The 14,232-nt window shown below is 46.9% G+C and overlaps 6 protein-coding genes across 6 annotated transcripts; 2 read left to right on the top strand and 4 right to left on the bottom strand.

The window, feature by feature from the left end:
• Nucleotides 1-282: 282 nt before the first annotated feature.
• Nucleotides 283-2,003, top strand: FPSE_05556 (uncharacterized protein; the record flags this gene model as incomplete). The annotated part of the gene is made up of 3 exons (XM_009258674.1): nucleotides 283-1,719; nucleotides 1,771-1,827; nucleotides 1,875-2,003. 3 exons carry the CDS (start codon nucleotides 283-285, stop codon nucleotides 2,001-2,003), a joined length of 1,623 nt encoding a protein of 540 aa, XP_009256949.1.
• A 116-nt stretch (nucleotides 2,004-2,119) lies between these two features.
• Nucleotides 2,120-2,737, bottom strand: FPSE_05557 (uncharacterized protein; the record flags this gene model as incomplete). The annotated part of the gene is made up of 1 exon (XM_009258675.1): nucleotides 2,120-2,737. One exon carries the CDS (start codon nucleotides 2,735-2,737, stop codon nucleotides 2,120-2,122), a length of 618 nt encoding a protein of 205 aa, XP_009256950.1.
• A 431-nt stretch (nucleotides 2,738-3,168) lies between these two features.
• On the bottom strand, nucleotides 3,169-3,786 carry FPSE_05558 (uncharacterized protein; the record flags this gene model as incomplete). Its single annotated transcript, XM_009258676.1, has 1 exon — nucleotides 3,169-3,786. One exon carries the CDS (start codon nucleotides 3,784-3,786, stop codon nucleotides 3,169-3,171), a length of 618 nt encoding a protein of 205 aa, XP_009256951.1.
• A 289-nt stretch (nucleotides 3,787-4,075) lies between these two features.
• Nucleotides 4,076-5,774, bottom strand: FPSE_05559 (uncharacterized protein; the record flags this gene model as incomplete). Its single annotated transcript, XM_009258677.1, has 2 exons — nucleotides 4,076-5,514; nucleotides 5,690-5,774. The coding sequence occupies 2 exons, from the start codon at nucleotides 5,772-5,774 to the stop codon at nucleotides 4,076-4,078; spliced, it is 1,524 nt and encodes a 507-aa protein (XP_009256952.1).
• Nucleotides 5,775-8,407: 2,633 nt separating this feature from the next.
• On the top strand, nucleotides 8,408-9,253 carry FPSE_05560 (uncharacterized protein; the record flags this gene model as incomplete). Its single annotated transcript, XM_009258678.1, has 1 exon — nucleotides 8,408-9,253. The coding sequence occupies one exon, from the start codon at nucleotides 8,408-8,410 to the stop codon at nucleotides 9,251-9,253; it is 846 nt and encodes a 281-aa protein (XP_009256953.1).
• Nucleotides 9,254-11,841: 2,588 nt separating this feature from the next.
• On the bottom strand, nucleotides 11,842-13,743 carry FPSE_05561 (uncharacterized protein; the record flags this gene model as incomplete). The annotated part of the gene is made up of 1 exon (XM_009258679.1): nucleotides 11,842-13,743. One exon carries the CDS (start codon nucleotides 13,741-13,743, stop codon nucleotides 11,842-11,844), a length of 1,902 nt encoding a protein of 633 aa, XP_009256954.1.
• Nucleotides 13,744-14,232: the final 489 nt, after the last annotated feature.

The following is a 14,232-nucleotide window of genomic DNA, read 5'->3' as shown; positions in this document are numbered from 1 at the left end:
CCAGACGCGGGGATGTCCGATGGGATGTCCGATGGGATTGAATCCCCGATTGGCGCGTTTCGACCGTCAACCTCCCCCGCAAACAAGGCAATCCTGATCCAGACATCTGGACCTTGTTTCCCCATGGGGTTCTGGGGTGAATCCCTGTCGATATCATCGGATCGAGTTAATACATAAACAACCTTTGAGCCGCAGGTTTGAAGATCTCTCCTTCTTCATGCTCATCATCTATATCCATACACGACTCAATTCATATTTTGTTTTCTTGGAAAACTCATCATCATGGCAGTCGAAAAGACTCCCAGTATCAGTCATGTCGAAGACGAAGTCTCATCCGACTCAAAAGAATGGAGTCACGTCCAGGGCCAGCAGGGCGCTGACATTGATCGAAACATGACCCTCTGGGAAGCTATCAAGGCTTACCCAGGCGCCATTACCTGGTCATTCCTACTTTCGTCGTCCATCATCATGGAAGGCTATGATATCGTTCTCATCGGCAATCTCATGGCTCAACCTGCCTTTCAGAGAAAGTACGGAGACTGGTATGGTGACAAGCTCGGCTATCAGATCTCTGGACCATGGCAATCTGGTCTTGGCAACGCCACGGCTATTGGAACCATCATTGGCGCTTTTGCCAACGGTTGGCTTACTCAACGTTTCGGTTACCGGCAAACACTGGTTGCGTCACTTCTAGCTATCACGGGCTTCATCTTCCTCACCTTTTTCGCTCACAACCTTCCCATGCTCCTCGTTGGTTCTACTCTCTGCGGTCTACCCTGGGGTGTCTTTGCAACAATGGCTCCAGCTTATGCCTCCGAGATCTGTCCCATGGCTCTTCGAGGCTATCTCGCCAACTACGTTTGTCTATGCTGGGCTCTCGGTCAACTTCTCGCCGCCGGCGTTCTGTTCAGTTTCTCCGATAATGCTACCGAGTGGGCATACCGCATCCCCTTTGCAATTCAATGGATCTGGCCTATCCCTCTTCTGATTATTCTGTGGTTCACTCCCGAATCGCCCTACTGGCTTGCACGAAAGAACCGACTCGAAGACGCCAAGAAGGTCCTACGAAGAATCTCTGCCAAGAGCAGCAAGTCCGATGAGGATCTCGATAAGCAACTTGCCATGATCGTGCACACCAACAAGATCGAGAGCGAACATAGCACCGGATCTAGCTACCTCGACTGTTTCAAGGGTATCAATCTTCGTCGAACTGAGATTGTCAGTCTCGTATTCGTCGCGCAGAACACCACTGGTGTTGGTATCGGTGGCACGCCAACCTACTTCTTCGTCCAAGCCGGTGTCGATGCCAAGAACTCTTTCAAGTTCGCAACAGGCGCTCTTGGTCTCGCTTCCGTCGGTGTCATTATATCATGGGCTCTTATCTACCGCATTGGTCGCCGAACCTTGTACGTCTGGGCCTGTGGTGTATGCACAGTTCTCATGCTTCTCATTGGTATCCTCGCCAGTGTTCCCCAAAGCCAGTCCGTGAGCTTTGGACAAGCGGGTATCGTGTTGATATGGGAGATTGTCTTCTATGCAACTATCGGCCCTGTCTGCTACGCGATCATTGGCGAGATTCCAGCTGTTAATGTCCGTAGCAAGAGTATTTGTCTTGCTCGTATCGCGTACTACATCTCGCAGATCCTCAACAATACTTATGGACCTTATATGATCAACCCCACTGAGGGTGATTGGAAGGGCAAAGTTGGCTACTTTTGGGTGAGTTTGTGTGACATCTGCTTGTGCACTCCATTTCTAACTTTGATATAGGCCGGTCTTTCTTTGCTGACCTTTGTCTGGGCTTACTTCCGTCTTCCTGAAACCAAGGTAAGAACTTCCAACCAATAAACATTACAATCGCTAATACTTTACAGGACCGATCGTTTGAGGAGATCGACATTCTTTTCGCCAACAAGACTTCTGCTAGGAAGTTTGCTGAGACCAAAGTCGATGCTTATGCTGAAGACTCCGAGGCTCGTATCATCAAGGAGGTTGGAGTTTGAGATAGTTTTATAAGGAGTAGATGATCTCAAAGATCATGATGAGTTTATTCTTTATGAAAATTATGATTAGTACCAATATTATGTTCATTTCAGTAACCCTTTCTCGTGACCAACAGTTATTTAACGCCTCTCAAAGCAGCCCACTCATGTTCCAGCATGCCGTAGTTGATCATATCGTGCCACGCCCGGTCTAAATAAACGGACTCTCTCTCTCTCCCCTCCTCCTTGAACCCCAACTTGGTATAAACATGCTGGGCTCGCGTATTGAAGGCAAATGTACTCAAGCCCACGCGGTGATACCCCCCAAACCTGAAAGCCCAGTCAAGAAGCCAATTAATGACCTCACTTCCATATCCTTTGCCCTGGTAGGGTTCACTAAGGGTGATGCCAAGTGATGTTCTTCTATGATGCTCGCGACCAGCTGGGATACCTCCCCAGCCCAAGATGGCGAAGCCGATGGGTACTGGATCAGATGACTCTACATCTTGAACTTTCGCTTCGGAAGGTGAGAGGCAGACCATTACGGATATGGAAGCCTTCTGGATGGCGGATATGAGATCTTCTGAGCTCTTCTTGTTACGTGGGCGGAGCAGGGAGTGACCTGAGAGAGCTGTGTTCAAGGGGTCATTTTCATGGAACTTGAAGATATATGCTGTATCCTGTTCATTGTTCTCCAAGGCTCTGTATATGAGCCTCTCGGAGGAATATGTTTTTGGGATATTCTGTAGATCCATGATGGATGTATAGGCAATGATGATGTTGTGGACGGATGATACTGTGGTGCTGCACGCTCACTTAATACCGATTTTGGATATAAAAGACTTATACCGGTATTTATAATCTGATGGAAGCACAAACAGAATGATATTGAGTCAGTGCTTGATAACCGGCTACACGGCAGCGTCTTGTATCGAGACTCAACACCTTCCTGATTTGGCGATAGTGGGTGACTCACTTGTAATATTAGTTGATGATTATAGCAATTCTATGATTTCTTAGGTCAGATATTTCCAAAGAGAGAAACAATCTATAACTCAGAATGACCCCTTGCATTTACTAAAACCCTCCAAGCTTATCAATGATAATAAATAGATATTAGCCTTCCAAGTCCGAGCCTGTCTGACGTGAGCATCATCATGGTCGCAATACCCCACCTAACTCAACACTAAATAACTTGGAGTATAACAAAATAAGCAAATACACCTGCTCCAATCCTCTGATGCTCCTTTAAATTGCTGACCAGTTTGACCCTTCCGTCCTTGACGAGACCCTCCACCTTTTTCTCGTATCCTTTCGGTTTCCAAACAGATTCTCTAACGGTTGACACAATGGTCCCTCCAGGCTTTGTAACTCTCACAAACTCATCAAAGGCTTCCGGTCCTACATGGCCTTCTGTCATGGTCCCAACGCAAATGACAGCATCGTAGTTGTCTTCTGCTATTTCGAGCTGTTCAGCCAGATTCGCAACGCTGAGAGACTCGTAGACCCCTGTTCGCTCGGCAACTTCAAGCATACCAGGGCTGAGATCAATGCCGTCGATGTGTTTCGCGCCGAGGTTGAGTAAGGCTTCCCCGACAAGGCCTGTTCCACACCCCGCGTCGAGGATCTTTGCTTCTGAAATGTTTTTAGGATTCAGATGGTTGACCAGGTTCTCAGCAGCCACCTTTGGTGCGACGTACTCTTCCTTTTCGACGTCTTGGTTATAGTTGTTTGCCCATTTGTCGTAAGTGGAAAGAGTCTCAGCGAGGCTGGTTGATCTGAGAGACTGTTCGAGTTGTGACATGATGGAGTCGTTGACAGTAGGTGTTGAAAACGTAAAACGTGTCGAGAGATGTAAAAACTCAAGTGAATAGCCACCGAGACATGGTTCAAGTTGTTAACTGGTGACGTAGTGGCTGGTACGTAGAATGACGTTGGACGCTGTCGTAAAAGTACTACTAAGCACTTCTGACAACACAAAGGTGACATGGGGTATGCATCGACGAACTTAGTATGAACACTATAGCAAATCATCTTGGGTATAATATCTTTGAATTATTGCGCTTCCATCTTGATCCTTGAGACCTGTACAATTAACACAGAACATCATACTCACTATCGTGATTCTCCATCAATAGCCTAGACCTATGCAGCCCGTACTTTGACGACATCTTGGCTAGTTCGGCCATAAAGCCAGGCACGCCACCAGGAATCATCCTATTGTACCACTCCTTTGGATTTTCCATCTCGAGTGCTGCCTCGTGCAGCTCGGTAAGGTCTTTGCTGTCCCATATACCCTCTCTCCGGTTCAGACCTCGAAGGATATCCAGTGCGCGGTAGCGGTGATGGGACTCGGAGCAGCACCATATGACAAAGGATAGACTGGAAATGAGATCGCCGTCGAGGGAGAAGCTGGGCTGGCCCGGTATGATCAACTTTTGTGCAAAGGTTTCCGCAGCATCGAGGTAAGCCTCGACGGTCCGAGGATCTGGCTCCGAATCGTCATCCAGCTCGAGGGTCATGCTCATCTTCCAGAACTGCTGCTGCAGATTGAGATACATTAGATGTGGTGATGTCCACTCTTGGTATTCCCACGTGGCGATGTGCTTCTTGGTCAATTCAAAGCGCCTGTCCCACGCTTGAAACCTCTGTTCAAGCTGGTCCCAAGATGCTTCCATGAGTGCTCTTTCAACCACGTCCAAATCCTTGAAACCTCCGCAACCACCGTCATCGCCTGTAGGCATTTGTGATATCAATTCGACCGTCTCAACATCTAGTCTTCGCAATGCACTCGATGCTTCTTCGAGATCGCGGAAAGGCTCATCAATCCACTCTGTGTTGTAAGTCAGAGCAAAGTACCCAGACCGTATATCTGGAACGATAGTGTCTTCCATAAATGCCGACGCTTCGCAACCAAGACTGGAGAACATGTCAAGTAGTTTGCTTGCAATTTTCTCTTCGTATGGGTTGGTTGCCAGGGTGGGTGAGGATAGAAGACGGGTTCCGGCACGGATGTGTCGAATTGATTCGGCGTATCGGCCCGTGATGCCTTCGAACGCAACGAATAATAGACAGCACACAAGAGTGCATTGGACATCGAAAGCTGAGTCGAGTGACATGTGGGGTATGATACGCGAGATGGCTTTCTGGTACTGCGACATGGCCAAGCCTCTCAGCTGCTGAAGTGGAGAGCAGGTGTCTTGGCCAGCCATGAAGAAGCGATGTGCCGCACCAACAGCGATGATGGCATGCTTGATGGGCTCGCATTGGTGCGCTAAGGGTAAGACAACTGTTAGGTAGAAGTTTGATGACCCAGGAGCACAGGTGAGTTGTGTTGACGTCCAGTGGTGGAAGTGATGGAAATAGCAGCTCTCGATGGATGTATCCGCCACACTGGGGTTGAAGACTGATAGAGGATATGCTTTGACGGGTACAGAGATGGCGGCACGAGCCTGTAGCTTGGCTTTGTCGGGCACCGCATAGCCGTCGCACTTGACGCGGCCGTCACGGCAGCGACGACATGTTGGTTTTTCTTCGTCACACTTAACATGTCTGACTCTAGTAAGGGTTAGGAGATTACACTCTAGTCTGGGCAGGTGTCAAGGAAAAACGTACTTGCTATAAGAAGCAAATTTCATCTATCAGCTACATGATCTTCATCAAGTTCATTGGATGAAGCAGGGATACAACTTACCAAGTTAAGCAACCAGTGCGGACTTTGGGCTTGGAAGCCCGCTGCCATTTGGGTTTCTTGGGGAGAATGACAAGCTTGTTCTGGTTCGCCGTCTTCATTTTGAATTGATGTATGTAGACGAGCCGAAAAAGAAAGTACTAAGGAAGAGGACGCAAAGGAAGTTATTCTGTTGGACGAGCCGTACAAGGGAAATATCAAAGATGTGCTACGTGGAGACTTCAGGGGGCGAAGCTGAGACGCTAAGGCATGCCGGATCCCTGCTTTTACGGTGCAGCCAATCAGAGGTCTTGTTCCGAGGTTCAAGATGCGTCTCTTAGCTCGAATCTTCTGTGTCATACCGAAACTTAAATTTCCAGTACTTTTGCGGTGTTTCGGTGGCCGAAAAGTCCGCCTGAGACGCTATTACCCAGTGACATGTAGGATATTTTTTGTTTGAGGCTGTGTTTTAAATTACAGAGAACTTTCTAATGCATCTTGACAAGGGAACAAGACCACGCTGTGACGACCTGAATGGTTGTTACACATTGTTTCGCATTGTTTCGTCCACTTCTAGACTCATTTCCACTTGCCGAGACAGGAATAGCGGCTATGCACCGACCTTCGGTTAAGTAAGGCGTCGTAATCGCAGCAATCACCAACTGCACTAAGCCCTGTTTTCGAACGAGTCTAGACCATCTGGAAATCTGATATGATATGACATCTCCAACAAATGCTTCAGACTATGTATGTCCATTATTCGTGATCTCGGCTACGGCACATCATCCTCTCCTGCCAAGGCTGACTTCCCCAGACTTTGAGGCCATCTTCAATTTACCGAAGTTTCTTTCCGAAGTTGCTGACGCACGTTATCTCACCGTTCCTTTTGCCCTGAACTCTATCACCGTTCCGTTGCATGTCGGCACATAATAACCAATCATGTTTCCAACTTCATATCACATCTTGATCACGGTTGATAGTTGATTCCTCAGCCTCTGATACTGGAATCCCCACAGGCCAGTTTCAATTCTGCCTTGTCGGTGAACTATACGCTTTTGTCCACGAGGTCCGGTTTAACCATGCTCTTCTGCTGGACATATCCTTTTGTCCGAGGATATTACCAACAAGTTTCACGTCAATACACTACTGTGTATTTCTAGCATATTCGACGACTTAGGCGCCTTGCCACTGCAGGGTCTGGGTAAGGGGACTTGGCTACCCGATGATGCCCCGGATGGTCAAGCAAATTAATGACGGCTTCACTTCTATCTGTCATTCAGGCTGGACGATATATGGAAGGGATTGATAGGGTAAGATCTAAGGCTTGGCTTAGTCGGCAAGCTAAAATCGTCGAATATGCTGGAAATACGGTATAGTAGAAGCTTCCATCAAGAAGCTTTGCTTTCGATAGTTGATTTCTAACAACTCGGCAATCCCACCTGAAGAAAGCAAAACTGCGAGATTGGGATGGACATGATGCTTTTCCTGAATGGCAAGGTTTCCCCAGCTCGTAGAAGGCCTGATTGTTGATCCACAAAATGCATGCCTCTCAAAGAGAAGCTTAAGTCTTGAGGTTATTCTTTCCAGCTATCTATGTGAGCGCTTTACCTGTAAGTGTCTCTTGAATTGCATGCATTTTGCTAGTTTAGGCAAGAATGAATATCGAGCATCACCGCGGAATTTGTATTAAACAGTTTTTTAGTGTTTGTACATAGCTAGAGAATAAGGCGAGATACATATGTCGCAAGGCGTAAAGCCTGGTTTACTTTGATAGGGAGCAGAATATCGTTTGAAATGAAGACAAACGCGTCTGCAATTTCAAAACTGTTGCAGTGCTACTTGATGTAATGAAACTTCAAATACCGCTTTCAAAGAAAACAAAAGGCATATACTCGGTAATTTGCAGCGACAAAGGAGGGATAACGTTGCAGTAATGTAACGGATGAGCAAAGCTATGAAGAAGCAGATGTATCCCCATTGGCCATAACTCGCTACCTGAATCTTTTGGCGGCTGATTCTTTGTGAACTTCCTCCAGTGGTCGTTCATGACAAAAGGTCTTAACTCCATAGAAGACTTCAAATGCCGTAGAGAAGTGGAATTCAGATCATTCGACAGTCCCCAGACTCGGTTAGCACCTGAAGACATCAAGGGACATGAGACGTCTCAGTTTTATTTACCGGCGAGTCGTATAACAGAACGTGAAAACTGAAAGCAGAAATGACCCCCTAGACCACCAGTGACCATATGGAAACAATGTGTTCATGATCAGTCACTTGAGCAACTTGAAGTCGAATCCGACAAGTTAATGTTACAAGAATACAAAGTCAGAAGATTCGATCAATTACTAATATGATTTGAGAAACTTAGCAAGGAACTTACGGAAAAAGTACAGTCGACGCTGAAGATGGTCTATCTCAACAGCGACTATAGGCTATAGCATGGACATGAGGAGTAACGCAGACATCAACACAACTCCCATCACCAGCATACAAATCACTAATGTCAAGGTGGGCTTGACATGATATATTTCTTCTGTGCCTAATGAATTAATTTGCAAACAAATTTATACCCGCATAACCAACCGACTGGTGAACTTGAAAAGACTCTTATCGCTCAGCCTCGGCTATTGCGGGTTGACAACCCGTGATTGCCGATCACCACATGCATATAAGGCATTCGTGATATCACCCCGCATCACGACATTGAGTCTACGATACCAGTCGTATCATATTTTACAATCCAATCTCTACAGAAATGGTCGATAAAGAGCCTCGGGCTGTTGAAGCCACTCAAACCGCAGATGGTATCACAACCATCACCATCTCTCGACCACATCGGAAGAATGCAGTAGACGGAGCCACTGCCAGGAAGCTTGCCGAAGCCGTCTTGGCCTTTGAAAATGATGAAACGCAGAAAGTCTGCATTCTTTATGGTGATCACGGTACCTTTTGTGCTGGTTTTGATCTCCATGAAGTCGCAAAGTACAACTCGGGCGAAGAGTCTGCAGGGTATCGAGGCCCAACCGTGGATCCCGCACATGAAGTTAACGGCCGAAATAATGGTCCGATGGGTCCTTCGAGAATGCAGGTCAAGAAACCTGTTATCAGTGCAGTCTCAGGATACGCTGTGGCTGGTGGGCTGGAACTATCACTCATAGGCGACATACGCATCGCTGAGGAGGATGCTATCTTTGGCGTATTTTGCCGCCGATTCGGCGTGCCACTTATCGACGGCGGCACTGTTCGACTCCAAGCTATAATTGGTCTGGGCCGAGCCATGGATATGATTCTTACAGGTCGAGCCGTAAAGGCTGACGAGGCACTGCAGTTTGGCCTTGCCAATCGAGTTGTCCCCAAGGGTCAAGCATTGACAGAAGCGACAAAAATTGCAAAACAGCTTTTGAAATTTCCCCAGGAGTGTATGAATGTTGATCGATCTAGCTGTTACTACTCCGTATACAATGCTACCTCGTTTCAGGATGCGCTGAGGAATGAGTATGAGAATGGCGTCAAGGTCATTAATACGGAGAGTGTCAAGGGTGCTGCGGCTTTCAGTAGCGGGGTAGGAAGACATGGAGTTTTTGAAACACCCAAGTTATGAGGTAAATGTACTTGTTTTTTAATGAAACGGAATTCCCAAGTTGAGTGCAATAGTGGTGAGGTTCGTACAACACAAGTCCTATGGTAACCATTGCCTGAAGTCTATAAGCCAACAATTCTCAATCAATGTCATATGAAGATATATCAATGCACTTATGAGTCTTTTCAGGCTTCTAGTTGTGGACATGTGAGCAATATGGCGTTATACTGACATCACAATACTTGCTGGTAACACAATGCCAAAAGATGGACTTGTGTAACACACGGGCAAATATTGAACCGCCCCGGCTTACGGAAACCGTATGATTTAAAGACTGTTTTGTTAAGCGGTTGATACAACAATCTTCACCCCTCTTCACAAAAATATTCATCCTGTTCACCTTTATTATCTCAAAAACCTTTACTATACACTCTTGCTTATCTCTATCCTGCAGCGAGGTGATCGCCTGGACCGACTTCTCAATGGATCTCCCCTCGACGAATCTCGATGGTCCCATCGGGGAGTTAGACAGTGTCAGGAACAAAAGAGACGGAGCAACCCAGCAACCTCGACGTCTATGTATGAGTGATATGAGATGTAGACTTTGTTTATTCGACGTGGAGGAGGATGACATGGTTGTCGCACGTGTCACAGATGCCGCAGTGGAAGAGTTCTCTCCAGAATTCCCTTTCGATCCAATGAATCACATACACGACAGTGACAACCACGTCCGTATACACGCCTGCGGTCGTCCTTGCGAAGAAAAGGGCCAGCCCGTCCCCTTTTTCCATGTCGAGTGTCGGAAGTTCAAACAACACGACGTTTTCAGAGTCGTGTCCACCGGATGCTTCCAGTTTGAGCCCACGGTCCATGAGCAGAATCGCCGTTTTAATCGCATCAACTATCTTCTGGCGCGAAAACTGCAAGATATCCTCCACGTGAATCTTCCCGCTGAGATATTTCACACGATAGCTAAGATGCTTGTTCATGAATGTGCTACCATCACAAACCAGGAACAGTCCTTGGGATGGGGCCAGGCCCCGCGCTCAATTCGATTGGACTCGGCGGTATATGCGACTTATTCCGTTGTCGACGGCATACGCTATGTCAAGAGTCTCACAAACTTTCCTGATCAAGGCAGAGAAGAATATACGCTACTAAGTAAGGAAGGACAAACTCACAGTCGACTTTATTTTGCACACGATTATCGAGGTGTCCGGGCGGTCAAATTATGCCCATTAGATGCGCCTTTGTCGGGTCCAGGTCCGATTACAAACTGCTATTGGCGAAACATCCCTGATGCCGAAAGAATTATGATATACAAAGATGTGAGCAGACTTTTGCGATAGAAGAGTATCTGCTAACAAGTTTCTAGGGCTTAACAGTGGGAAATATAACTGTCCTCAGGAAGTCCGGTAGTCGTAGCATCAGTGACGACACGCGCTGGGCCTATCTTGAGCATCCATCCGGCATCATGGATCTTCAGAGCTCGGATAAGGGCCTGGGTGCCGACCACAGCACTGTCCGGATGACATCATTCGACTGCAACGTTGAGGGTATCACTGGGTATACGGTGGTCACTGATGGGCATCGCACAGCTACTGTCCATGCCCATAGATCTGACGAAGATTTTAGATTCTATGCTGAGATAGATTACTCATGGCCTTGTGGCTTCTTCATTTACATGCCACTGGATAAGGGGGAATATTTGACAGAGATCTGCCGAAGGCTTGGAGAAGATCCTCACTCGGACGAAACAGGCTCGGGCAGTTTGGTGGTATGACCCATCCTTATTCTTTATCTATAAACTCTCTAACTTGGACTTGACAGTTTATGACAAACAAAGGGAGAGTGACTTTGTTCGGCGCCACTCTTTCCCGGGCTGACACCACGTCGTTTCATAAATTAGCAACACCCCCATCAAATGGTTCGCAAGTTTATATCAATGAATGGACATACAATAACATAGACCAAGTGCGCTATATTGCATTCAACGATGCTATCCCATCTCAGGAAGAGCTACCCATCCCAGCTTGTCTTGTTCCCGACTTCCCGAGTGCCTGCACCAGAACCAACGGACCTTGGTTTACATCAGCTTGCAGCATAAAGGGTATTAGTGAAATAACCCTGTGCAGGGATTCCTCACTCGCACACAAGGCCATCATCGGAATGTTAGTGGAATATTCCAATGGTCACCGAGAATGTCTCGGTCGATTCCGGTTCGATAAGACACTGGAGAAGCTCCGTCTTGACTATAATACGGACTTGTACGTCGGGTCTTCAAGAAACATCTGGGATTTCCTATATGTTGAGCAAATCCTCACATCGCCCCGCTACGAAAAGGCGCATCTCCGGTGGATGAAACTACCACGAGATGGTATCTTGGAGTGGTGGAACTCTTATCAGCACTCTATTTTGCGTAGCACGTCGGGGGAAGTCACTAATCTCGATGGTCAAGGTCTGTCAAGGCCCTAATGGTTCGACATGTATTATGAGCGTTCTGAACCCTTCTTTATTATGACGAAATGTCAAGCAGTATTACATCAGTAGTGGGAATTATTTCGAATAAACTTCTCGATATTCGCCTTGATGGTCGGCTAATGATAATTCTATCTAACGTCTAATGCCTCCTCTTGCAAAAATCCCTGCTCGATCATTTTTGCCACCTCGCCATTCATGTATCCTTCCATGTAAGACTCCCCGATAAAGGACCACGAATCTCCATTCTTTCGAAGGATATAAGGCACATTGCTACCCAGAATGACAGTAACACAATCTCCGAGTTTCGAATCGGAGGGACCAAGCCCGATATTCCCAATAGAAGTTACTATGAAACACCTACTGAAGCAATAAGTGTATGCTAAAGTAGCATATCCCTCGGCATCTCCGTCCACCGATAGTTGTCGCAGTAGATCAACCTTCTTTCCTCTTTCAGTCTCTTCACAGGGCAATTTCATTTGCATCCCTTCCATCTCCAATTTTCGAACAAGATATGCCATGCCGTCTCTTATTGTCTGCTCGTATGAACGTCCGTGGAGGTCATATCGCTCAGCAGTAGTGGTCTTGATGAATCTCGTTGCCCAAGAAGCCAAGTCTGCTATATCTAACACAGAGAGAGCCATGTTCCATGCCGCTCGGAGGTTCAGATCGATAGCGTGTTTGAAATCTTCTTTTGAAGCCTCATTTTCGCCAAAGTAATAACAATGGGTTGCAGTGGCTAGTCTCACAGCACTGATACGGAGGATAGATATGTCCTCTGGTTCATGTAGCTTTAACTCAAGTCCAGATGACGCGGCAAAGGGCGGGGTAAATCCCAACTTGGGTGGCTTTTCTGGGTCAGAGAAATACACACGAGCCAGACTCGTCCGTATACCCTTGTTAAAGACTTGATAGTCGCTCCAGTCGGGAGTCCAAGAGGGCAAGTCTGCAAGATCATACACTCGATTTCTTCTCATCGAGCAACTATCTGAACCATGTGCCCGAGTCAGCACGGCGAGTGAGCTACCGTTCTCTAGTAAGAAACGGGCCACTTTTAGGTACGTCTCTGTCACGTCGACGCTATAGTCTGGACGTAAAGCAGGTGGAATCCGTGACGGATCTTGACACTCTGCCGCAATACCTAGAAGTCCGAATATCTTGTCTCTCTGGTCCGTGGCGTGGAACTTTGTCGTTGTGAACGACAGCAAGGCATCTAGAGGCCAGTTCGCCCGGAAGTGTCGTAGGTTGCCCATGTTACTCACGTTGAGCAACGTCTCAGAAATCTGCGGCAGTCTCATATATCCTGTTCGACGTAACCATGAACTTGCCCATTGCAGTGTATTCCAAGGGTAGATATTATTTCCACAGATGACAAAGGGATCGGTAGGAGACAGAACGACTTCTTGTATAACCCACACTCTGGAGAACCAATCGAGATGCATCATCTCTCTCAGATGTTCCCAACTCTCGTTATCCCAGGTGGGTAGACCTGTTACCTGATGCAGTGAATCTGAATATGCCCCGAAAGAGATATCGTTCTCGCGTTTTGCCTCGGGGTAATTCGATGTGAAGACGTGATATATCTGATCGAGTAGCCTCCAAGCTGGCGTGGTCCAAGGTCGTTCAGGCCCGAGCCAGATTAGGGTCGTTACTGATGTTGAATAGATTCGGCGCATGAGGGCCACTTGCGTTGATCGATCTGAAATACTTTCCTGATTCACGCAGATACTGTCGATCCAGAGATATCTCAGTGGAGGGTTGAAGTTGGAGCCATGGACGGCTAGTTCTTGCAACACACTGAGTCCAGCTGCCAAGTCTGATGTGAGATTTAATGGATTTCCACCGACTATGACAACAGTATCTTGAGCTTGGGTACCCCAGCAGTGACTGATGGCGTAGAATGGTGGTGCATCGTCGAGTGACACTATTTCAAGCCAACCTGCATCTAGATTTGATGTGTCCGTGCTGAGGCGAAGAAGGCGTATTTGGTTTTTTGATAGGTGATCTTGATAAAGGGACTTGGTCTGTGGCATTTTGTAAAAGTTATTTCATCAAACATGCTAGACCTTGATACGTTGAAAGAAGCTGTTTGACACAACCGTGCTTGAGTTGATTGTTGCTGAAGAAAACATAGCCTGTCTTTATGGACAAAAGCGGGGTGCATCTTACATTAGCGGCCATTTTGTGCAACACGAGCCCACATCATGTTGTTAATCTCGTCTTACAGGGTAGTGAATGCTGCGAGAAAGGCCAGCTTTGTCAATATCAAGTTACCCTCTTCCACTCGTTTTTCACAGTCGAAAGTCAATTTGACTTGGAGTACAAATGTAATCTTGAATTAAGTGGAAATTACCGATGCCTGTTGGTGGACCGACAGCTGGCTACTACGACGACAACACTCCCTCAGTATCTAGGATTAAATCCTTAGCAACAAAACAACGGTTTATCTGACTTGAATGGAATATTATACCAATACTCGTAACTACTATTCAAGTGAAGCAGAAATCCCCCCGGTGGTCCTC

The sequence above is a fragment of the Fusarium pseudograminearum genome, chromosome 2, assembly GCF_000303195.2.
Source record: "Fusarium pseudograminearum CS3096 chromosome 2, whole genome shotgun sequence".
NCBI lineage: Eukaryota > Fungi > Ascomycota > Sordariomycetes > Hypocreales > Nectriaceae > Fusarium > Fusarium pseudograminearum.
The sequence above is the reverse complement of the archived record's forward strand: the minus strand, read 5'-3'. Positions and strand labels throughout refer to the sequence as shown.